This window comes from Eriocheir sinensis, chromosome 8, assembly GCF_024679095.1.
Source record: "Eriocheir sinensis breed Jianghai 21 chromosome 8, ASM2467909v1, whole genome shotgun sequence".
Classification (NCBI taxonomy): Eukaryota; Metazoa; Arthropoda; class Malacostraca; order Decapoda; family Varunidae; genus Eriocheir; species Eriocheir sinensis.
Window position 1 is genome coordinate 24,599,417 of NC_066516.1, and position 25,301 is coordinate 24,624,717.

A 25,301-nucleotide genomic window follows, 5' to 3' on the forward strand; every position below is an offset into this window, starting at 1 on the left:
GTTTAGCTTAATTAACCTCTATATTTCAAGTTTTATTCGTCCCAATGTATCCCCTACTGCATAGGTTACAAGCCGAGGGCCGCATCAAGCAACAGCAATCATACTGTCTAATCAGGCAACTTAACTATATTAACTGTGCCTCTTTTCACGCTCCAGGACCCGAAGAGGACAAGGTGTTGGGATCCCTGCCCTTGCCGTCCTTCAAGATCAGCCCCGTGGACTCTGAGGACCGCGTGTACCGCCGCCATGCCTTCAAGGCGGAGCATCAGAACACCCGCACTTACTACTTCGCCGCGGAGACCAGGGAGCAGATGGCCCACTGGATGAACGCTCTGTCCCTCGCCTCCATCCTTCAAAAAGATACAAGGTAGTGTGTGTGTGTGTGTGTGTGTGTGTGTGTGTGTGTGTGTGTGTGTGTGTGTGTGTGTGTGTGTGTGTGTGTGTGTGTGTGTGTGTGTGTGTGTGTGTGTGTGTGTGTGTGTGTGTGTGTGTGTGTGTGTGTGTAAACTTGTCTATCAGGGAAGTACTCCTCCATGGAGGGAGGAGGTGAGGACAGGGAGAGTTGAAACTCCCGTTTCCTCCACCTCGTGACCTCGGTCAGTGACTGTCCTCATTTATTCCTCTCTCGCACCTTTAGAAATCAGTTAACTAACGCCCAAGGCTTTTCGTTTTTATGACAGTGACGAGCCTTTTCAAGCTTTTTATCATGCTGAAATTATTTATCTGTGTTATGTGAAGCATTAAGTCTTTTATAGTGAAGACTTAGATTGTTCAGTCTGCGGGAGGCGGCTTGGGTGATTGTCGTCAGGTAGGGAGCAGCAGGTGAAGTCGTTAAGAGTACTATTGCGGCAGGTGGGAGGACTGTGGCTTGACGTGGCTCACTAATCACAAGACAACGTAGGCAACAGGCGTGCATCCGGTGCAACTTCTTTCAAGGGAGGCGCCAGCCCCGGCCAAGACCCGGTCTGGTGGGCGGGGTCGGTCACTGCCCCGGACGAGGGCGGGACACAAGGTTAGCACTCGGTCACCTGATGCGGCATGGATGGCCTCTTGGAACTTGCTTGCTTGGGAGAAAGCGAGCGACAGTCGAAAGTAGCGTCTCCACCCAATGTTACCGTAAGCTCTGCCGCCGGGTGCCTGGTGGAAGACAATGCGTGCAATGATGTAAGCACATGCCGTCTGTGGGAGACTTAATCGTACCTTGCTTGCTCGTTATTCACGCTCGTGGACGAGCTTTCCTACCACAGAAAGATATTACTATTTTAGCGAGCATTGAAATCTCCGGAGAGTGAGGCAGCTCCGTTATCGAGTGTCTGTTCTTGTGGGATGCTGACATCACACCAACACATACGTGCTTATATAAGTTTGCCAGTCAGCGTTCAAATTGCATGAGGACAGCGACACGAAACGTTTAATCTTTACTACTCAACATACGCATTTTTTTTACTTCATACAATGGAACCTTGATTCGTGGAACATGAACACTGAAGAATATCTTACTAAAGTATTAAAATGGAAAAACAGATACCAAATAAAGGAAAAAAAGAGGCAGTGGAAGGGAGGGAAGAAGAAATTAATGAGACACGCACGCATGCGATACAAACAAAAAGATGAAATACAGCAAGTAAAAAAAAAAAGTTAAAAATTACAACGGAGGTGGCAGTTATAGCAAATTAATGGAAATGCCTCAGACAAGCACGCCTTGAAATACAAAGGGAATAAATCCCTCTGTGGTTTACTGATCGATCACAAAGTATCCCTCACGAGTCATGACATCTCAGCCAAGGTCTAACCAGTCCTAGACGACCTTAAAGAATGAGATAAGTAGAATAGTGAAAGCACAGCAGCGCCTACGGACACACACACACACACACACACACACACACACACACACACACACACACACACACACACACACACACACACACACACACACACACACACACACACACACACACACACACACACACACACACACACACACACACACACACACACACACACACACACACACACACACACACACACACACACACACACACTCACTCCTGGTTCTAGTCTTACTAAAAAATAACTCCCATACCAACGAAACAAAACATTTAGATTATTCTTGTGTGATGAATCCGGTCAGGCAGGGGTGGTCAAGGTCCTCAACTCGCCTTTCCAATCATGCTTGAAGGGAACGCTCTCAGATTTCGCACAGACAGAGTTCTGCGGCCACTCCTTTTGTTTACTTTTGCAGGAGCAGCGAGTAGCGGGCTTATTTGTTTTTCTCTTCAGTTATTACCGGCGAGCTGTTTCCTTTACCGTAAAAAGAAAAGAAAGACTCATGCTCTCAGTGTTCTTGGCGGAGAGTTGCGTCATGCCGGGGCTGTCCCTAGTGAAACGGAAGCGTGGAAAGGCCCAAGGTCCAGATGATCATGCCTTTAATTTCACCGTCTTACCTTCTCTTCCTCAGACTTAAGTTCTCTCAGAGGCGATCATCACTGGCGCCTTTGTCTCTAAATTTGTTGTCTCTTTTTGCCACTTTTTTTTTTTTTTCGTTGGGGCATTGTTTCGATCATTTTTTTTTTTTTTTTTTTTTGTGTGTTTAGCTCTTCGTCTACATTCTCTGTCCGCAGAAAAAAAGAACTTACAATTATAATATATGCGTCACGAGTGGCTTACCCTGGAACAGTCAAGATTGAGGGGAAGGCGAATCCCATCCCTCTCTCGCCAGACCCAGGGAGCACCGCCGCCATGACAGATATACACAACAGTAACATCTATTTTTAACGCTCGGCACACTGAGTGGACGGATCGATAAGGCAGGGGGCCGCTACCTGCCCACCCCACACACCTGCGCGTCATGTCCTCCCTTCTAATGTCCGCCTGTAGCTGTACTGTCCCGTTAACGAATACTCGGGATCGATTATTGTTTTCTTTGAGCCTTTACGTACAAAATATATGAAAATAAAATGAGAGAGAGAGAGAGAGAGAGAGAGAGAGAGAGAGAGAGAGAGAGTCATGAATAGGAAGAAAAACTGTTCAACCCAAGCAGAGGGAGGCGCCGACGTGACCTGCCTGCGGGACGTGAGGGCGGCGGGTGTGAGGAATCACGACGCCGAGGAAAAACTTGTCAGGAAAAACGTTATTTGCTGAACATGTTTCCAGTTGTTTCTTACCTAACGCATGGCGGGAAATATACCTTTAAAGTCCTCAGCCCATTGTTGTGAACTGGCAGGTGTCCAGTATCTTAGGTTGAAGGGTGTTTGTGTGGCGGAGTGGTTCTCAGTACGCCTTAAAGGGTCATATTCATAAAGATTTCAGCGTCCAGGTACACACATTTGACTAGGCTTTCGTAAGAGTTTTGTTCATTTCCAGAGGTAGTTTTTTGACTCCGGTGGTAATTTGATCATTCCTCTGTTTTATGATCCTAAAAAAGACCACACATTAGAACCTGATTGATCTCCATTTCGGCATTTGGAAATAATTGATGTGAGAGGCGGAGGCCACTGAGAATGTCGACCTCCGCCCCTTGCTGAATCCTCACATACATGCACTTGGGATCCTCAGCGCCTGGAAGAGAAATCGCCGCCGCTTTCATCGCTGTGTAAGACAATCATCTCGTTAACGGCGGCTGCTCTACTTCATCTGCTTCCCGTTAGGCGGCGGAAGGCCTCGCCCTGACCCCCCTGAGCCGTGCCCATGCTCGTGCAGCTCTTCTCGTGAGGCTGTAAAAACGGAGCCGCATTTCGTACGTGCAGCGCCCGACCGACACTCTCATAATACTGTCAGTGGTTACTTGATCGCGACGGACAGTGTCAGGAGTGTTACAAAATCATTATCAGCCACTATCATAAAGTTTTATCGCGTATCGCACCTCTGATAAGATAACGTTTCCACGATCACACTAAATTTTCATGCGTTTGAAATGTTGTTATCGACCTCCTCCCTCCCCCTGAGCCCCCCCTCCTTCCCACCCCCTCCCTCCCCATGCCGCTTGGTCCACCTGCCTGGATACGCGTCGAACGTTGAGTGAGTCAGTGTAGCGGCGGCGTCGGTGGTGGTAGTGCGCGGTGCGCCCTTCCAGCCGCCAAGGAACAGGTGACTCTTCGTCCACACGGAACTATCACTCGCTGGATATCTATGTGACATTACAAAGTGAAGTGTCAGTGAAGTGAGAACACGCTACGTTCACAATAGTAGAAAAGAAGGAAGATTTTTACCGAGTGTCTCATCGGGTATGTGTCTGGTGGTGAAGTTCCTGAATAAGGAGAATCTGTGATTAGATACACATTGCGCAGTGTTGAGGCGGAACCACGCGGCTAGTGACGCCGCCGAGCTTTGTGTTGAGTGCGAGACAACCTCACTGTCTTCTCGAAGCCGGTGCCGAGAAAGGCCGAGTTTACTCAAGGATATTCGAGGACATTGCAGTGCAACACACACACACACACACACACACACACACACACACACACACGGATTGGAATTTCCGTACCAGATTCATCAATGGGAGTATGATGGCGGTGAGGTGGTGGCGGAGGCTGGCGTGGTGAGGAAGGAAGAAAGAGAGTGGGAGTTGGGGAGGGCAGCGACAGTGAGTTTGGTGGTCGTGGTGGTGGTGGGGCTGCCTCGGGAGCAACAGGTCGCTCTCCGCACCTGGTTATCCCACGAGTTGGTAACCCTCTCCACCTCTCTGCCCTTGACTCGCTCGCTGAGGAAACTTAGTCTTGGATACAACTTCGCTCTATTTCAAGTGCCCAAACACTGAGGAAGCTTTTGCTCTTGAAGGAAGGCCGCAAGAGTCGCAAGGAGATTAGTGCTGGAGCAATAGAACACAGAAACGTATTCAGGGGCGGCTAGGTGCCCTACCGGCCGGCTGTCATCGCCCGTCTGGCTGGTGCCCGGTGCTCACGTGATAAAACAACAATTTTAATACATGACCACGCCGCTGCACCCCGTCGTGGGAGCCCCGATGACGTAAACGCTGGGTGAGTACTCGGGGGGTGGGGTGAGGGTGGGGCTACGTCCATCCTTACCCCCTTCTCCTCCATGTAGAGTATTGTGAGAGCCCGGGAGTGTGAGGAACAGAGGCGGGGGAATGTGAGAGGTAAATAAAGGGATATCCTCGGGGTCTTAATCATGGAAGGAATGGATAGCCCGAGGGAGAGAGGGAGGGATGAGTCTGACTGACGCTACTCGTGAGGGACGACTGGAGGTGGAAGGCCCCGCCACTCCCTCTTCCAGTTTAACAACACGCTCATTGGGGAAAAGACTGAGGCTTGATTCATCTGTTACCTAGTCTTTGTCTCAATACTAAAAGGAAATTGTTTCAGGCATTTTAATTATTCATCACTGGTTGTGTGTTCACGATGGACCGTGGCTGACCCGGGTGTGTCTTTGTTCCCGAACGTAACCTTTGAAATTACTTTTGTGTGTATGTACTAGGTAGATATTTATTTATTTATTTTATCTGTTTATTCATTCACTTCGTGTGGGTGCCTTGGTTAGTTATGTGCGGTATACAATACAACTATATCATACCTAGTCATCGTGCCCATGCTTATGGCGTGCCGAACAACAGGGGGCAGTGTGTTGTGCCTTGGGCATGACCGTCATTTTGCCGCGGGCTACCACACACACTATACACATCACGTCGCCGCGCACAAACACACCATTACCTTGAGCATAGACCCAGCTCACGCGCTAATACCAAGCAGCGATAATCGGTGAAAGTTTAGTGATGCTGCTATCATGTGTTTGGCTAATCTCCCGACCCATTAACGAGTATTAAGGAACCTTTTCACCCCGGGGCATCACGTAATCGCCCGAGCGGTGGCCCAGATTTGTTGTGGTTGCGGGCAAGGCGCGTCTTCCGAGTCGACAGGATGCGGCCCGTGACCTGCTAGAGGGGCATCATTTTTTTGTGTCTGTGTGTGTGTGTGTGTGTGTGTGTGTGTGTGTGTGTGTGTGTGTGTGTGTGTGTGTGATGGAAACAGTCGCCTTATAACTCTGTCCAGATATGTTATGTTTTAATTTGTATTTTCATTCATACAACAGACAGTAATGAACTATTATATCCGCACTACCGCTAAGCGTTTCTATTGTTCTTTTGTGGAGTTCTGTTAAGCGAATTCCAGTTTGCTGGGACGTGGAAGAATTATAAAGGATCTCACTCAATGTGTCGTTTACGCGAGAAACAAACAGTTCTCTTTTAATCTTAATTGATAAGCGTTGACTCTTGTTTTCTACTGAGCATTATTATATTGGCCAAGTCGAGGATACTCACACACTAAGGGTCGTATTTTAAAACATTTCGTCTCCCAAGTTCACATATTTGACATGGCTTTCGTAGGAGCTGTAGGCCTTTCCAGGAGTAGTTTTATGACCATGGTGGTAGTTTGTCCCTTTGTGCCATGAACCTTAAAAAAACACTCATGAAAAACAGATTGATCCCCTCTTTGACCTTTAGAAATAGTCGATGTGAGAAGCGATGGTGTCTTAAAATACGGCCCTAAGTGACGTTCGCATTCATTATCGGGTACGTGACATTATCTCAACTTCCACCCCCTCCCTCGCCGTCCCTGGCCCACTTACTCTTATCTGCTACCGGGAACAGATAAGAAGCTTTGTATATAAATCTCGTACATTTACAGCTTCATGTTTTTATTTTTTTGTGATGACGTTGTAAGTTTAGAATGCAGGATGGCTCAGTTCTCGGGCAGGTGGAAATCCAGAGTTATATTGGTAAAAAAAAAAAAAAGTAGTGTGTGTGTGTGTTTCAACATAAACCTTCCCACACGCAAGTGAAACTGCATAAATCGCCTTCAAGCAAATATTTTTCTCGATTGCAATTTTAAGCTTCTGTTTTTTTTTAATATATTTTCTCATCCATTCTTCTCGTTTCCTCCGTCATACAGTCCCTAATTGTTCCGTGGTGTGCCAACCCTCGGCAGCAACACGCACGGAAGTGTAATTGTTGTCGTCCGTAATCATTATGAATTTGATTACAGTAATTAAAGATGATGACTCTTCCACCATCCTCATTAGCTTGCTGTGCATAGGCTTGGGATGAAAGACAATGGAATTAAATAAACCCAAATTTTACATGTAAAGTCAAGCTTTTTTATTTATGTATTATTTCATACCTTTGGAAATATTTTATAGTGGGCGTGTTAACGATTTAAATTTGTTATAGGATTAGCTAACACATACACATTCTTAGACTGCACACGCGATTCAGTCGAAAGTCAGTAGGCCCACGCTAAAGTCTGTCCCAAAGCGTAGAGATGTGCTACGTTCATTGTTACATGCACCGGGTAAGTTTGTCTTTGTAACAGTCTAGATAATTTTTTTTTTTTTTTTTTTTTGCATTTATAAGTCACGGTATAGATAATTTCGTATGAATGCTAAATGCTTACACATTTATTATAGGTTATCAATATTACAATTAGTGAGCGATATTTTCTCCTGGTCTGAAAAAAAGGAAAAAAAAAAAAACGCATGTGATGCAAATCATTCAGGCGTTTGGTTTACTACTTCTATTCTTTGGCATCGTCCTCATTGTGTAAGACTTTCTGTAGTGTCCGATTTAATGCCCTTACTATACATTCTAGGCCGCCAGTGAAAGAGGAAGGAAAGGCATTGCATAACAGCCAACACAAAGCATCAGTAAACTTTGTAAGTCAGTTGATCCTCTCATTAACATAATCATTATCCACACAGAGAGGACAGCCACCGCCTGCAATATCCCTTGTAATGCTCTCCATATTGAGTGACAGTCACGCATAGTACTGAGGAAGGAAGAATATTGCACAACCGTCAACACGAAACGTCTTAAAACTGTGATAGAACCTAAATGCCAATCCTCGCACAGCAGTAGGATCCGGACGGCTTTCAGGGAGCGGAGACAAATGCAACACGTGGGACCTTCAGGACAACCTTAAAATACCGGCGACAATACACAGTTATGAAAAAAAAGACTCCCCCTTACTGACAGACCTTCACGAGGACATCATGGAGCAGTGAACGTACAGTCTTTTACAGCGTTGGCAAAACTCTCGCTAAATACTCACAACAATACTGAAAAACTGGAAAAAAACTCAAATATGTCACCGAAAACAATAAAAGACTCGCCCCATGCACTTGATGAACATTCACAAGGGCCTCAAGGAACAACGAACGAAGTCTTATACAATGTAGGCAAAATCCACATAAATTTTAAGAAGCCTCATTACTCCTCTCCATTGTTTTAGAGGAAGGAAGGCGGTGGTCCCTCTCGCCCCTCCCTTTCCTCTGCCGGCACCTAGCGTTGATGCCGTGGCGTGGAGGGTGGGGGTGCAGGGTGGAGGAGTGGACACAATGGTGGATCCCGCGTGAAGGTCGTACAATAGACGCCATGACACGACAGGCAAGGAGGGAGCGAGAGGCTGTCTGTTCGTCCGCCATACACTCGCGTGGGAAGGATGTTGCTATGAGACTAGAGGCAGAGATGGAGAGTGATGTGTTATTGTTAGTGTTACAGATGATGCTACTACTACTACTACTACTACAACTGCTGCATGATTCTAACAACGAAAAACTGCGGCAAAATAGAAGTGAAGTTGTTGGTCAATCGAGACGCATTGGAAGATTGAGAATGCACAGGAGGCAATAAATAGGACGCTAGCATTGAAGAGGAGGCGAAGGGATGAGAATAATGTGACGTAGAATGCAACAGGAAAATGGAAGTGAGACAAGTGAGGCGAAGACTGAGACGAGACAGAGAGGAGCACGTGTACGCATAACCTGTGACAGTTATAGATACCTGAATGTCTGGTTTTCCTACTGCAATGTGCGAAATGAGGACGATGGTAGTGATATAGCAATCGCCAGTCACCCCCTCCCGTGTGTGTGTGTGTGTGTGTGTGTGTATGGAGAGGTGGGTGTGGCTTGGTGCCGGATAGCGGATGACATGACGGGCGTGGCGTGGCGTGGCGTGGGTTGAAGAGGACAGGTGTTTGTGGATGGCGTGTGGCAGCTGTGTGTGTGTGTGTGTGTGTGTGTGTGTGTGTGTGTGTGTGTTCAAGAGTCGTGTTGCATGCAGCTGTGTCCCTCCCCTGGTGCTTCAATGTTGTGTTACAGTCTGCCAACCATGTGTCAGTGTGTGTGTGTGTGTGTGTGTGTGTGTGTGTGTGTGTGTATTTTGTGTGGTTTACTTACTTTGTCTGTATTTTTTTTTTATTGTTTTCTTTTGCGAATTTTCACCTTTATCAATGCTTGTTTCTTTTGTGTGTGGTTACATTACACTCAGTTTTCGCCTCTCTCTCTCTCTCTCTCTCTCTCTCTCTCTCTCTCTCTCACACACACACACACACACACACACACACACACACACACACACAAAGGGATACACTTTTACATAGCATTCTCACGCCGCTATATAACCGACGGCGTAACTTGTTTCTCTAATCTCTGTTGTTTTCCCTCAGTAGAATATGATAAATCAACAATGACAGAATCGTTAAATATAGTTTACTTCATCTTTTTTTTCTTATTTCTTTGCTTGCAGCCTCGTCAACAATTTGCAGCAACTTCCTGTGGGGTTTCATAATGGCTACATAGATCACTGTTATCTTCACGGCTCTTGGAACAACCGCAGGCACCTTCCCACGTTCTGTTATTGCCACTTACATCTCCCCCACACAATCACGCCATTCCTTCCTTTCCTGGATTATTCTTTGATCTGTAAACTCAAATTGTATTCACATATTACTCATATATATTTTCCTTCTGAATATCATGCTCCCGTGCATTGAGGTGAAATATTAATTACTTATTCGTTCTTGATGAGAAAGCAGTAAAATACAACAATGGCAGTAGGAGGTGGAAAAAGCCATCCTGTGTTAATTGCCGGGTAGTATACATTTGATCAGTCTAAAAAAACAACAGATTTAGATTACACTTTCAGACTCATTGAATGTATACTCCCCAACAGTCTGCCCCGGATGTCTTTTTCTCGGCTTTGTACTGTCAGTGTTCTTTCGCAGGATATGTCAGGATCTACCGGCCACTGTCTTGAATGCATTGCAGACCCTGGCGCTCTCTGTTTAATTTCTCAGCACAGCAGACCGCCTTATTTACCAACCGCGTAGGCGAAATAGTTTTGTTTTGCCTGTCCACAGTGGCTGCATAGTCCCATCTTGTTCCCATGTCCATGCCACCTCACGTTATTCCATTGTATTCATCCAATATGAAATTGTAATTTTCTCAACACTAACCCTACAGCCACGCATACCAGCCGGTACATGCATGCACCTTCTTCCCAGCTCTCTCGCGATCCTCCGTACCCTTCCCCGCCCACCCACACCCTCCAGCGGCCCAGCGCACCTCTTGCCCTTCTGGGGACCTCCACCTCTTTGCGCGCTTACTCTTGCCATACGCACTGGATCTTGTGCATTATACGTGTTATTCTCAAATGTTTTAAAGGGATAACTTCGTTATTTCTATTATTAAGCTTTTATTTCCTCCATGTAATCTTACTCGTAGTTCGCCATATTGATATGAGAGCTATTTTCGTTTTCTTTTCTTTGTGAACGTGGACGCGTGCACCATCTGTTTCAAGCGTGAGGCATTGCTGCGTCCGTCCTCCCGCACTGTCCCTCCCCTCCCTGGCCCCCTCTACCTGTCTGGCCGCCCTATCCTTCCCTCCCATCATGCCCCTCCCATGCACGGCCTAGCCCCCCTCCACTTGCCTCACTGAGCGTCTCCCACCACAGCACGCCTTCCACCGCCCACCGCCCCATCCCTCCCTGCAGCCACCACTCCCATCCTGGTTGACCTCCACTTCCTCCCCTCCCCCCACTTGCCTCCTTCTCCCTCTTCCTTGCCATTGTTGTTTCCTCGCCTCCCAAACAGCCTAACTTCTTTGTTGGCGTTATTTTCCCTCGAACTTGATCAATCCGTTTTCCGGCGAAAAATAAAATGTCCAGCCACCAGCACGTCGGAAAGGAGACAGGCTGGAAAATTGGACACCGACATCTGCAGCTAAATGCCAGTGCTGGATTTTTTTCCCCGTGTTGCTTCTCTCTCTCTCTCTCTCTCTCTCTCTCTCTCTCTCTCTCTCTCTCTCTCTCTCTCTCTCTCTCTCTCTCGTAGGCTCCTTTATTACGTTGGCTGAGAAAGACTCATATTTTTTTCTGGAGTGAGGGAGGCTGCAGGTGCGTCTCTTCCTTGGGCTTTGTGTAGAGGGTGGGAGGCGAGGCAGGTGTGCGTCGCCCTGCACCTTGCCTGTACCCTTCGGGACAGGGGCTGGTGGTCATCTCCCTGTAGTACATTTGCAAATTTTACCATACTAATGAATACGGCTGAAGGTGTCAATCATTTGATTTATATTTGTTTTATGGCTTTTAAACTATGAATAGATGTAAACCTCACGTGTCATTTTCCTCTTTCAGCATAGAAGAAAAGTGTAGCAGCAGCAGCAGTGCGCGGCGCAGCGAGCGGCCCTCCGTGTCCTCCCTCGCCTCCACAGCCTCGCCTTCGGCCGACGAGAGTGACTCCGGATTCCACGGTTACCGCTCCCGCCGGTATCGCTCCCCCGACGGTCGCTCCTTAGACGAGGTTAGAATAGCACCCAAGTTGAATCTCGTCATGGAATTAGTGCTTTGGGGAGTGTTTCATTACTACAGTAATCCCTCCCGTATCCGACATAATGGAGCTATTGGACCATCTGGATGCGGACGAAATCCGGATAAAGAACAATATCCATACAGACCATACAAGCACTATATGTACAGTGAATTGCACCCCTCTAACCCTTAGACGGCGGCAGTACTTGAAGAGTAGCTCCTCTAAAAATGAATCGTCTGTATATAAGGCCGCTTTCACAATCGTTTTATTTGTTTGGATCGTTACCAATGGCGCCGATCGACGCTATAGTTTTCCGCGTGAAACTGGCCTATGGGGTAGTGGCGGCTGCAGAGGAAGCGAGAGGTGTTGAGAGTGTGTGCCTAGGTGCGGGGCTAGGCTAACCCCGCAGCCGTCACTACGTACTCATAGGCCAGTTTTAAGTGGAAATTCTACAGCGGCGATCGCCGCCATTGGTAGCTAACGATCAACACAAACAAAACGACTGTGAAAGCGGCCCTAAAAGTCACTGTCGACCTTAGGACCGTAGCGTAAATATAGTTACGCCGCATAATGGATGTATTAACTATCGTCTATATATAGATTCTACCTCAATCTAGAGGTGTTGTTATATTTCTGCCATACAAAACTGAAGATTTATAAATGTATTTTAGTCACATTTTTAAAAGGTAAATGGAGTCACTCACACCTACGGACAAAGTTGTGTCCAGGACTTGTGATCTGGATCCAGAATGTGTTGTATTTCTTCATCAGTGGTGTTCCTCAATGAATGGAACATGACTGTGTCTACAAACTCCAAATATAAAATTGAACTATGATAATTAGGTTAGAGTAGGCCTACACACTAAATATACTGCGTAGCTGGGAGCAGACTGGGACATTGCTTTGAGTGTATATGTGATTAATTCTCATAACCATGTGCACAAATAAGTTCTCACTCATCATTTCTCAGGGTCTAAAATATTCAAACGTTACCGACTATATATATAGTCTCTTCTTGGAAAAACAGGGAGTTCTTTTTTGAGAAGTGTCTAAATATAATCATGCCGCAACTTTTGACTGAATTTTTGACCGTCTATATACAGTTCCACAGCCGTTTAAGGGTTAATTTTATCAGTGTTCCTTGCTCTTTAAGTTGCAGTAGCTAGACATTAATACACACATATAAAAAAAGATAGGAATTCATTGCATAAACAACAAAATCCACCAATAAAATACAGTACTGTGGTGAAGTTCAGTTCGGAAGACTGTTTGGTTAGGAGGTGCAGGGCCATTTTTGCTCACCTGGTGGGTTAGGGGCTATATTATATGTGCATGGCAAGAAAGGCTGGCTAGCTGAGTTACCAATTTTTTTTCTTCATTTGTAGGCCAGCACAACTAGCCATGTCAAAACTTTGTCCAGTTGCCGACAAATAAATTTGGATTTGGATGTAACAGAGCCAGGCCTAGTCTCGGGGTGTGTAGCATGTCTGGATATGAGACGTCCGGATACGGGAGGGATTACTGTATTCCCTTTTAAATATTCACTTGTGCTACCAGTAATTTTTTTAGTTGCACTGTAGCACTTTCTGTGCCAAATAATCAAAATAATAAGTAATCATTCACCATACCAAAAATATAGGTGATGGATATATTTATGTATTGGATATTCAAAATATGGCTATTTTTCAGTATTTTTATTATTAAAATTGTAAATTATAAATGCATATAAGCACATATATATTATTAATTCCAGGCAAGTGAATCATCTCGACTTCACGCTGTTGACCGTCTCAACACTTCATGTGATTCTGCTGCCATCCTACGCCCTGGGGATCGCCAGCCGCTTTATGCCAATGCTCCTCCCAAGCCCAAAAGACTGAACTCCTCACGGGACTACAGCACCTCTCCTGAACGCTCCCCAGAAAGGGATGATCAGACTCCACGATCATACACAGATCGTGGTGAGGGAGGCAGTGACGCAGGGTGCAGCGGAGGTATTGAGTCCCGTAGTGTCCACTACCATCCTCCCACTGCTGAGCGAAGGACCCCTGATGCTTATGGAGTAGCAGCAGGTGGAAGTCGTGGTGACTATGAAGATGTGTATGGAGATAGTAACGAATCAAACTCTATACCACACAGTTCAGTGCGGAGAACAGATCAGCGAGACTCCTTTGCTTCATCAAGGAGTGGAGGAACAAGATTATCGGAAGAGTTACAACTGTCAGATCCATTGAGATCTAAATTTTGCCGACAAGAAGACACATTGCCAAGGGATTCACACTATCGTCACTACCCAAAAGGACCACCTCGTCCACACAGTGCAGATTTTCTTGAGTACGATCGAAGGCACGGGAGCAGCGAGATGTGGTCTTACAGGCGTGGGAGTGGTGGTGAACTGCAACGGCATAATGAAACAAGACCGAAGTCATCTGTTGGTCAGGCTGAATCAGATCATTGGTCTGAGGAAAATTATGCCCAGAAAATGCGACAATCATCATTGTATCACTCACACATACACAGTAGGTCAGCCATGCGCTATTCCCCTGCAGGACCAGCTGAAAGTCCTGCCAGTGACCACCACCACATGCACAGTAGTCTCAGTAGTCATAGTAATGGGTCTCAGCGTGTTCCTCCAGCTGGGGCCGCCACACCAGATCTCTACACCCCTCACAAGCCCACACCCACATCAGTCAGTACAACAAATAGCTGGAGGCGAGGAGCTGGTCAAGAATCAACTGAAATTCCAAAGCTAGACACTACTGTAGATATGAAGGCTGACTTGAAACCTTATCCCAGACACGACCCGAGGCAGGCTCCTCCTCGACAAGAGACAAGGCATAGCCACCGACCTGATCCGTCACTTGATCACAGAACTTACAGCCATGAGGATGCTGTCCCAAAGCTTGAAGTTTCTCCTAACACCACCCTCAACAGTGTTCCCACCCCACCAGGCAGCTACCAAAGCAGTGCCTCTCCAAATGGCAGTGTAAATAACAACTTCATGAGGTCTGCTTCAGCAAGACTGCCTCGTCAGCACCTGCAAGAGGACTTGATAAACACTTCACTCCCAGATGACAACTCAGATGGAGATACAAGGAAGATTCAACAGGTAAGCAGAATGTTATCAACTTTAATGAAATTTTATGAGTGAGGAAAATTAAAAAAGTAAAGTTGCTATAGATGACAAGGAAAAGAAAGAGGTTTACTTTGTTATTCAGAATTTGTCTGCATTATTCTATTTATCATAATTTGCTGGAATGCATATTAAAACAGTGCCAGATTCTAAAATGCATCTTATTTATTGCAAGTTGAGTAGGTGTTCATTCACACTGTTACCTTTGGTAGATGTAGTGACTTTACAGGCCACTCTCAGCTGTTTCTTATGAGTATGCTCTCAGTTTAGTTGTAAACTTTGTGATTACATGTCTGCTTATTCTGTCTGATCCCCAAAAATATGACAAACATTCATTGATCCTTTGAAACAAAAAAATGTTATGATAGTATTTAGGGTTTACATATCAGCCATCATGATTAAAGCCCTGTTTGACAAAGAGAGCCAGGTATGGTTTTGAGATTTAAGATTCAGGAAGATTTTTCAGTGTTAGAGTAGAAAAGATTGTCATGTCAAACAACTTTCACATACTGTTTATTGCTGCTCCAAACTCTAATGGTGGTTATGTATTTGCTAGCGAGAGGAGTCCATGAAGCGGCTGCTGGAGTGGAAGCAGCGGATGCTTCAGTCTCCCCTCACTCGTAAACCCAACGCTCGCCCTGATGGCACCACAACGCCACAGCCCCGGACCAACAATGAAGCATACCGGCAGCAGGTGGGTGGCACTGGTGCATTGGCCTTCTGTCTCAGCTAAAGGATATGGAAATGTTCAAATAGTTATGTAATAGGAATGCCTTTCTGAATTTGTTTATTAGTTTCTTGATATATTTTTCTATCCATCTGTATATATCTTTTTATCAGTATATCAATAAGTGTAAATGCTTTTGCAATACCCTTTATTTTAGAGAGCAGGAACCACCACTTTTCAAAGCACTTGAAAAATTGATCCAATTGGCAATAAATGTGTTTCCAACAACCTACCTGGGAATAAAACTCTGGTCCTTGAGGCACAAAGGGGGCTCTAGCAACATATAGTATCCCACATCTTAAGATCTTCATGGGCCTTATTTGCATCTTGGGCCATTATATAGCTTCCCTTCCTTTCAGGTCACTTTCCTTGTGCTTAACTTTTTCTTAAGTTACACTTCTTCACATCACATTTTTCATGGTAGTAACACCTGAGACCCCCCTTTATAAATGTGAGCCATTCAGTTTCCTACTCCTACATGTGGAGACACACATCACAAGAATGGATACCACCACCAGCCACCACTATCATATTTGCCATTTCTCAAAGCACATGAGAAATTATTGTACTAGGGAATAAATGTTTCTCCAACAAACTGCCCAGAAATAGAACCCAGGCTCTTGAGCTGTGAGGAAGACTCAGGCATCAAGTCAAAGGGTACCTCATGGCTTAAGGCCTCCATAGTCCTCATCCACATCTCATAACCCTAATCGCAGATTTAAACAATGAGATTTATGTTTAAAAATGAGTGTGCGTGAACCTGAAAGCACTGATGATGTCACTACTTCAGGCAGAATACAGAGTAAACCCTTATGACTAATGTATAATTACATTCTCATAATTGTCTTTCCTGGTGGTTGAATGAGTGAAGCATGGTGCTCTAAGATAGTTTTGAACTGTAAAGAATGAATGAGGATGACTTTGTGAAGAGAGTATATTTATAAGGCCAAAACTGAGCAAGACAATTTTAGGGGGAGGCTGCCAGTGAAATGAATCGATAGAGTGGATGAATAATGGAGAGGCAGTTGATAGACAAGGGATTGAGTATGTTGATGGTGAGTGCCAGAGAAAGGAAAGTTGGAGACACTTTTGCCTTGGCCACCCCCTTGAGGGAAGTTTCCTTGAAGGAGCAGGGCACTGAAGATATAGACAGATGGTGGATATTTTGCTAATGTTAAAATTATTATTTTTCCAGGTGCTAAATGAACTTGCAAATCAAGAAGCAAGAACAAAAGTCTTGCAGAACCACTCTCACTCTCAGAACTACCTGGCCAGTGAAGAAACAAGCCCACTGCCACACCCAGGCTCCTTAGCAGGGCAGTCTTTTGGGTACTCTGGCAGTATGGGTGTCTCCCCAAGTCAGACCCCAGTTCAGAATAACTGGGCACCTGGTAACCATAGTGCAAATACAGGAGCTGTACAGTTCAGTGGCTCCAATCCAGGTGGGCTGTACCTCTCACCTGGTGTGCCCAGCGAGCGCCCAGCTCCTCAGGGCGGCTCCTGCCCAACAGGGTCAGATAGTGGAAGCAGCAAAAAGAGAGATGGCCGTCGAGAAACATCGAGAACCAGGCATGTGAGCGGTGATGCTCGACGATCAACCTCAGCCTCTCGGTACAACAGTTACTCATCAGATGAAGAAGGTAAGAACTTTATTATTTGTCTTTTAAACACAAATATCAAATCAGTTTTGTATTAATTTCTTGTTGTTGTCAAGTAGTTGTCATGTCTTGCTGCATAGTACAGTGGATTCTAGAATGTATTTATTGTACAACATACCTTATTGCATTCTGTACAGACATAACTTGTAGTGGTACTAATGACTAAAACATAGGTAGGCTCTACCATTATAAGATCAATCCGAAAGTCTTTTTGAGGGTGTACCTGGTGGGAAGCATTCATGTGACATGGATGTACATATGTCTGCAACTCTGTGCTGTATTTACCTTTGGATCCTTTTTTATAATCTGATGGACTGTGGTAGCCTGAGAAATAACACAATATCTAAATATGATGTAAACAATATGAAAATAGGTAAAACTTATTTTTCTTTAAATATTAAAACACAGGGTATGGTGCATGTTGACAAAGGTTTGGGTGTTAGTCTCAAGCTCTTTAACATATTGTTTAGTTAAGCTGAAAACCATTTTCACGATAGCAGAGTCTTCATACTTTTCTGGTTGGCTTGGTGTGTAGCACCTATTTTCTTTCCTTTCCAAAATGATTTTGAAAACATTTATGATCTAAATCCTGTTTGTAGTCATAAAACTAAAACAATGAAATAGCATGCTGATCTCTTGCTTGAATACTTCGTGTCTGAACTCTTTTATGGGGATGAACTCCTGGTCCTTGCATGGACCAGTCATCTTGCAGTATGCTTTCTCTTCTGGAAAATGCCTCTTGCCAACTAATCAGTAACCATCTGGAGCAAAAAGTGACCCAATAATGCGCATGCCAAGGCAGCCTTTGCCTATAGAACATTTCTTGAATTCTTGCTCTTGGACCCTGAAACTGATAACCCGCAACTCACACGCATGAAAGAAGGCTTACTAACACATGACCATGCCTGGCCCCAAGTTCTCATGGCTGACTGAAATGTGGCACACAGATCTGCTGGAGGAACGGGAAACACGGAAAAGGACGCGACGAAACTCAAGAAGAAGTAGCACAGATCTGAGTCGTGAATCCAGGAAGCTTGTGATGCCTGCAGACGGCTGTAAAAGTTTTGTGGATGATGACAGACTCCAAGGATCCCCAGGGAACTTTGCCAGTGAACAGTCACATGCCAATCAATATGTGCCAGAAGAAACTTCTTTTATCAGTACATCAAAGTCGTCTCCTGATTATGTGAATATTAATGTTGTGAGTGAATCCCAGGAGGGCAGAACTTCCAATATGATTAGGAACACAACAGGCAGTGTAGAAAATAAAATAAGTGAAAGAACAGTGAGTCAGAGGGCTGAACCTGTGTTTATTGAAAACCATGAAGGATATGATGAAGTGAAAAGGTTTGACCAGCAATCTCAAGATGCACAACAGCATCTCAGTGTTTCTAGAACTTGTGAGCAAAGTTTTGTGTACAGTGATCAGATATATGCTGCAAGAGACCCATATTATGTGTCTGATGTGCAACTACCTGCTATGAATGATAAATTTGAAGAAGATAGGAGTGATATTTCTTCAAGCACTGGACTTAAGAGAGAATATGATAGTTCCTATGGTGCACAGAATACTGTTCAGGGGAAGTACAAGATAAATAATGATTCATTTGAAATCAGTGAGTACAATGGAGAAAAAATATTTATTGATAGTAAAAACTTCCACCATGATACATCTCCAGCGAGAGAGGAGAGTTTAGAGAACAGTGTTGGATATGCTTCCTTTGATTCTCACATGAGTCACAAGCCAGATAATGTCACGTTACATGCATCTCAGAAGTGTACTGCTCAAGATGATGCCACATCTACTGGCAAGTACTCTGACAGTGGCTATGACACACTACGAGCAGAAATGTCACTTCATCGGGATGAAAGAAGGAATGGTAGACCCGGTGCACTGTGGGCGCCAGACACTCTGGAGAGCAGCCCTGAGTGTTCCAGTGTGGTGCGGAGGCGAGGCTTTGACCCCACCGGAAGGAGACCAGAAACCTGGAGTCCTGAAAAATTTGACCGATCATGGAACACAATTGATGCTGATTTGAAATCAAAGGTAGATGAATCAAAGGTTGTGAAAGAGTACAGTTATGAGTACATTACCCCAGAGAAAGACAATGACACAACATCCCAAGACAACTTTACTAATAATAACCACACTCCAAAGAAATCAACATCACCCTTAGCATGCCTAGAGAGTCCCAAAATGGTGCAAGAAACTCAACATCAAGCTCAGAATTTAGTTCAAGATCGCATTAAGAAATTTACTTCAAAGGCTTCAGAAACTAAAGAAACTTTTTCAAATCTTTATCCTGGAGAGCATCATATGAATCTTAACAGATATGGAGACTCAAATAAAAACAATAAAATGATCTGTATAAATTCTGAAGTCCCAAATTTTAGGGAACCCCTCAAGGAACCCTTGAAGCCTCTCTCCCCTCAAATCAGGAGTTCTGAGGCACTTGTCTCCCCTCTGAAAGCTGAATTTGCTACATCTGAGTCTACTGTAGTAACAGCACAAGAAGCTCAGGTTAAGAATGTGTCAGATTACAAGAGGAGAGAAGAGGTGTTGGGGCCTCCATTCCCTGAGGAAGGTTCTCTCTCCAATACCAGGCTCACCTCTGGCTCTGAGCCCTCAAGCATGGAGTACAGGGAGCTTCGTAGTCCACAAGATATAATGGATTCAAGGCTGAGCCGTACAAATATCAGGAAGTTTTTGTTTGATGATGATAGTCGACCTGAAGAACCTAAAGTTGAGCCTCAGACAAACCCTATAAAGCCACCCCTCATGAAGAAGCCAATCCAAACTCGTTCAGTTAAAGCCCTTTTGAAGAACTTTGAAGAAAAGTCTATAGAACACATGGAAAGAGTAAATCTGAGTCAGGATTCTTCAAGGAAGAAATTCCATAGTGATTCTGAGATGCTATCTAATGAAAGTTCAAGTGATGAAGGACAGTGTGAAGATTTATATTCTACTGCCCCTGAAAAAAATATCATATCTCCAACAACCTCAGTTTTAGCAGACCTTCGAAAATCTGCTGATGACAAGAAGGATGATATGGGTCCACTTGTGCCCCCACCCAGACCTCCAAAGAAACCAACTTTAGGTGGGGAAATGGATGCTGTGGTAACTCCAGTAACTCCTGGCTACTTGAGACTGAGTCTTACAGAATCTATTCAGGAATCTCTCAAGGTGCAAGAAGATAGTGAGAGTGGTGCTGATGAACCCAGCTGGATGGATACAATGCTCAACAGTGAACAAAGCAAACTCTGCAGTCAACTCCCCAGTAATGGGGACTCTGTAGTAATTGATTTAGATAAACCTCCAGAGGAAGAGGCCCCTCCACCACCCCCTATGTATCTTCCCAATGGTGAGGCCCAGAGTCCAGTCATGAGACCTAATCCTTACACTGAAGAGAACTACTTGCCTATGAGCCCTCCTAAGAAGCTTAGCCATGGCTCCAGTATGCTTGCTCCTGCCAGCTCATGTAGCAGCCTAAGCAGCAAGCACCATCCTACTCCAGAGCCCATCTATCCAGATGCTTTTGCAAAGACTGAATATGAAGAACACACTTATATTGAAATGAGTGGAGATGCCTCATCCAGCGGGGCCTCCATTCTAGCCCCAGGTGGGCATCCCAGGTTTGACTTTAGCAGGATGGCATTAAATGAGCATATGTTTCCTCCTGAAAGTCCCAGGTATTATGAAATAAGTGACAAAGATGAATGCCAGCACTATGAATATATTTACAAAGGCCAGTCTCATTACGAAGCCATTTATATGGAAGTTCCAAATACTGAGAAAGAGAGCACAGTGGATAATGAAAAACCTGAGATTCCAAGTAAGCCAGATGAACTTAAAGCACAGCTTAATGCAGATAGAAACTATGCCTCAGATGCTGGTTTAAACTCTTCTCTTAATAAACTGGATTTAAAATCTCAGTCTAATGCATCTTCAGATGCTGATGATGAAGCTTCCAAGGATTTAGAGAGCCTTGACCCTCCCCGCAATCCTCGCTTCAGCTTATCAGACACCTTCAGACCAGCGTCTTACTATCTCAGTGGTGCAGAACCATCTAGTGATCCTGATGCCCAAGACTCTTCTGACTCAGACCTTGTACCTCCTCCCCCAATACCCATGAGTCCACCACCTTTAGATGACCTTGACACTGGGGGACCCAAAGCCAAAAATTTTGATTTTGATAACCTGGAGACCCCAGATCCTCCTCTACATTTACGAAATGCCCTGAGCTCTTCCAGGTCTTTAAGAGTTGGTCAGAACAATTTGAGGGATGATCTCAATTCCTCCAGGTCATCGATTGGAAAAGAGAAGAGAATATTTGAAAAGTCTGACTCACAATCAAGTCTTCATGTAGACAAGTTGAAAAGAAGACCGGTCTTTGAAGAGACACTCGAAAGTCTTCATGATGATGACAACTTCATTCTTAGGTCTGAGGATAGGTATCCAGCTTCAGCAGCCTATCCAGAGGACTGTTCATTGCCAGCAGCTGATAAATTTCAGCGGGACAGAAGGAAGCCTTTTCCACAGTGTGCTGAAGATGTTCTCCTCCCTGGTGACAAGCACGAACCCTCTGCTCGTCCCAAGTCTGCACTAGATCATAATTCATCCTTTCAGGGGAATTTAGATACATCATACTCATCAAATAATATTGAAAACCCATATGTAAATGAAGCCTTCCAGCAAAGCTTGATTCAGTCAAGTAACTCTTATCAGAGTGTTCCAGATGGAAGAGAATATTGTAATGTCCCGCCCAATGCAAAGGTGTTCTCACAGCCAGAGAGGGAAAGGTCAAGTTCCACTGGATCTCGGCCAAAGTCCCCAGACCCCTATGCAGAACGAAATGAGCTTTCCACTTACCAGAATGTACCTGCACCAAAAACATCCTTGTCCACAACAAATTCTCCTCTGACAACATCAATTAGTGTTGAGCCAACAGGGTCACCTATGATTGATGCTCTGCGTGGTGTTCACAGCCCCGTACTTCACCTGCAGCCAAGTCATCAAAGAACATCGTCAGAGGCCTCCTCACGCAGTGTGGTGAGTCCTACAGCCAGCGTGGTGTCAGGTGGAGGGGGTGTGGCACCCATACACCTTAGAGCCACATCTAATGCCTCAGTTGGCAGTGAAACCAGTCCACGTTCTGCCCCGTATTATTACTCTGATGTAATCCGTGATGACACAGCAGCCATGGCAGATAGCATAGTTGGCACTCCACGATCGCGGTCTTACCAGCTCAATAACCAGCGAGATCTGGAAGCCAACAAAAGACAAGACATTGGAAGAAAAGTCAATCAAATCAGCAGTGCTTCTGATTTTGAACAGAGACGAGAAAGATTAGCACATGAGTTAAGGACCTCAATGGAGTTTCTTGAAGGTAAAACCGTGTCATCACCTGACGAACGAAATGTGTATGACTCTGATACTCTGCGTAAAATGAAGCGACGTGCCTACACTCCTGACCCAGAGCTGGATGCCAAAAATGTGTTCCCCCACGGCCTTTCCATCAAAACAGACAGCCCTCCTCTTGGGCCTCCAATGGGTCATCGAAGAACACGTTCCTTGGAGGGTCTCCTGGATGATCCTCCTCGTCCTTTCTTGGGAGAGCCCAACAATGTTCAAAATCCCCATGAAGTAAATAAAACTTGTGGTGGAGGCCCATCTCAGGGATCCAACTGGGCTAACACCGCAGCCTTCCCTAGTGTGCACCCAGCACAGATAGGTGTGAGAGGTGGTGCAGGAGCCTCCTTCAACCCAGGCTCCAATGCTTCTCCACATGCAGCAGTCACTCCGAATCGAGGGGCATTTTCTCAACTAACTAGTCAACGAGCATCAGTAAGCAGCCTTCACAGTAGTGGAAGCTTGCCTCAGAGAACAACTTCTCCTTATGCTGCGTCACCTCTCCCTGTGTCGCCTGTGCCCCCTTACCAAGTGGGTAGCCGTGACAGTCTTGTCAGCAGGGAAAGCTCAGCAAGTCGTTTCTCAGGCTATGATCCCCGAGTCAGTCAGGAGCTGCGTAGTCCATCCAACCACGAAACGCTACACGAAGAGCAAGATTGGGAAGACGACACTCAGTGGCGTGAACAACTTCGCAGAGCCTCTTTGCGTCACACAAGGTCGCTAGAAACTCTTGACGATGGAAGGCCGCGACGAGGCGGTGACGGCGCCAGCCGAGAGGCGCGACCTCCAGCCAAGCTCAGTGTACCGAGTAACACGTGTCAGGTACCTCCAGGATCCAACCAGCAGAGACTCCAGCAACTCCACTGGGACGAGTATACAGTCGATTATAGGGAAGGACGCCTCTGCTCAAACCAGTACCGGAATAATGGTGCTCTTCACTCCGAGACTTTGGAAAGAACGCGCCGCGGCCTCACCTGCCTCGAGGGTTACGAGTGGGATGAGGCGGAGGAAAAGTTCAAGAAGCCAGGCCAGCCCGGGCGTCCCCAGCAGCCTCTACCACAGGCGCCACCCAACTCTGTACAGCACCAGCCTTTTTTAGTCGACGGCCTCCCACCTTCACCCGGGACGGAGGGCGAGGAGCAGCGTCATTGCCAGGTCAGCCCGGCGCCGCCCCCCGCCCACGCGCCTCCCTCCCCGCCTCCGCAACTTCAGCATCATTTTTTAGCGGGCGGCGGTGAGGGCTCGGACGCGTCCTCGGGGGTAGGAGGGAGGCCCCCTGGTGACTTCCAGGGGCGGGAAGAGCCCCCGGCTGCCTCGCCCGTAGTATGTCCAATACCACAGGACGCCGCCTCCACACAACCTGTGCCTGATGTTATCCCGCCACACGGTGAGTACCAAAAACCGCCTCACCTGTGTTAAACTAGAGGATCTTCATAAGATGTGCTGCTGCTCCACGTACTGAGGTACTCTGAAAGGGACACAATTCATTAGAAAACGGCAGATTCTCCATTATCTGCTCCTTTAAGCCCTACCCCAATGTAATTACAGCATCCACTTATTTTCAAGACATATCTTTTGTATACGAATGAAGATTACTTGCGTAGAAGAAATGTTTGGTCAAACTTTTCAGGCTTTGAGATAATTAAACTATCTGGTTTCTTTAGGATGCATTTCTCAATCATCATGAATATGGCCGCTCAACTGAGAGGGATTCATATTAATGATTTTGTTCTCATTCAAAACCTGTCGTATTGAAAGTCTTCGTCGTTGGGAATGGTATTGTCTAAGAATACACTCATGGGCATCACAAGCCACCTCACTCATCACAGTCACCTCTACGGGGCATGTCCCTCTTGCTATTCATGGCTCAGAGGGGAATAGACCTTCACAAAGCTCAGATGTTCCTACCCTATTATTACTATGCTAGTAATCCTCTTACAGATGATCATTTATAGCTCGTGAAAATGCGAGACTCGCCTGGCAACAGACATTTAAATGTTAAATGTATATATGTAATACATTACAACCAGCTATCAGTGTCATCGTGGGAGTTCTAAGTCTTGGGTAATTTTAGATTAAGTATTTTCATTCGTATGATCAGTGTCTTGACGAACTAAATGGGATTATATTATTCTGGGATTGACATGTAATCTTATCAAGTAATCTGGTACACGAGATGCCGCAGATCATCCCGCCTCAGGCACGCCGCCGCTCTGTCAGATCGATGGTGGGCCAACAGCTCCGCACCGGCTCTCGCCGCGGCCCTTCCTTTCTGGCCCCACACAGCGCAGGCTTTCTGTATTTTTACTATGGCGAGTGGCTTCCTCGCTGACCCTTGTGTCATGTGTGGCGAGGACTGATGCACGTCAGACGGGAGAGGCCAGCGGCGTGTGGCAGTGGATGAGGCGGTTACCAAGTATGTTGGCGCGTCGCCATTAAGGGAATGATCTGCTCAGCATAGCACCCCCACCGTACTCATCATTGAGCTGTATTCTTCGGATGAATTTGTAGGTGATATAGTCATCACTTGTTTTGGGATACTGTTGAAGGATAACCGTGGTTTTCGGTGTGGAGATGGGATGATATAGCGCGCGGCAACTGTACACAGCGCGACCTAAAGGCGAAGTAAGGTGATCGTGATGGTCGACGAGTCAGTGTGACTTGAGCAGTGTTTGAGTACGGTTGTGTTCCCTCCTGCTCTCCGTCACTCCTTGCTCGCATTGACAGCTTCGAGAAAATCCTCGGTGATTGGTGAGAGCTTGTGGATTATTTGGCGGGAGT

The 25,301-nt window shown here is 45.7% G+C and overlaps 1 protein-coding gene across 16 annotated transcripts in view; it reads left to right on the plus strand.

Annotated features, from left to right (window-relative positions):
- LOC126995740 (uncharacterized) overlaps positions 1-25,301 on the plus strand; it is a 298,135-nt gene that overhangs the window by 151,644 nt on the left and 121,190 nt on the right. For all 16 annotated transcript variants that reach the window (XM_050855616.1, XM_050855615.1, XM_050855617.1 and 13 more), the window contains 6 exons: positions 157-367; positions 11,418-11,583; positions 13,346-14,701; positions 15,282-15,419; positions 16,648-17,092; positions 18,058-23,907. In XM_050855616.1, coding sequence (XP_050711573.1) covers positions 157-367; positions 11,418-11,583; positions 13,346-14,701; positions 15,282-15,419; positions 16,648-17,092; positions 18,058-23,907 — 8,166 coding nt within the window. The remainder of the gene's footprint in view (positions 1-156; positions 368-11,417; positions 11,584-13,345; positions 14,702-15,281; positions 15,420-16,647; positions 17,093-18,057; positions 23,908-25,301) is intronic.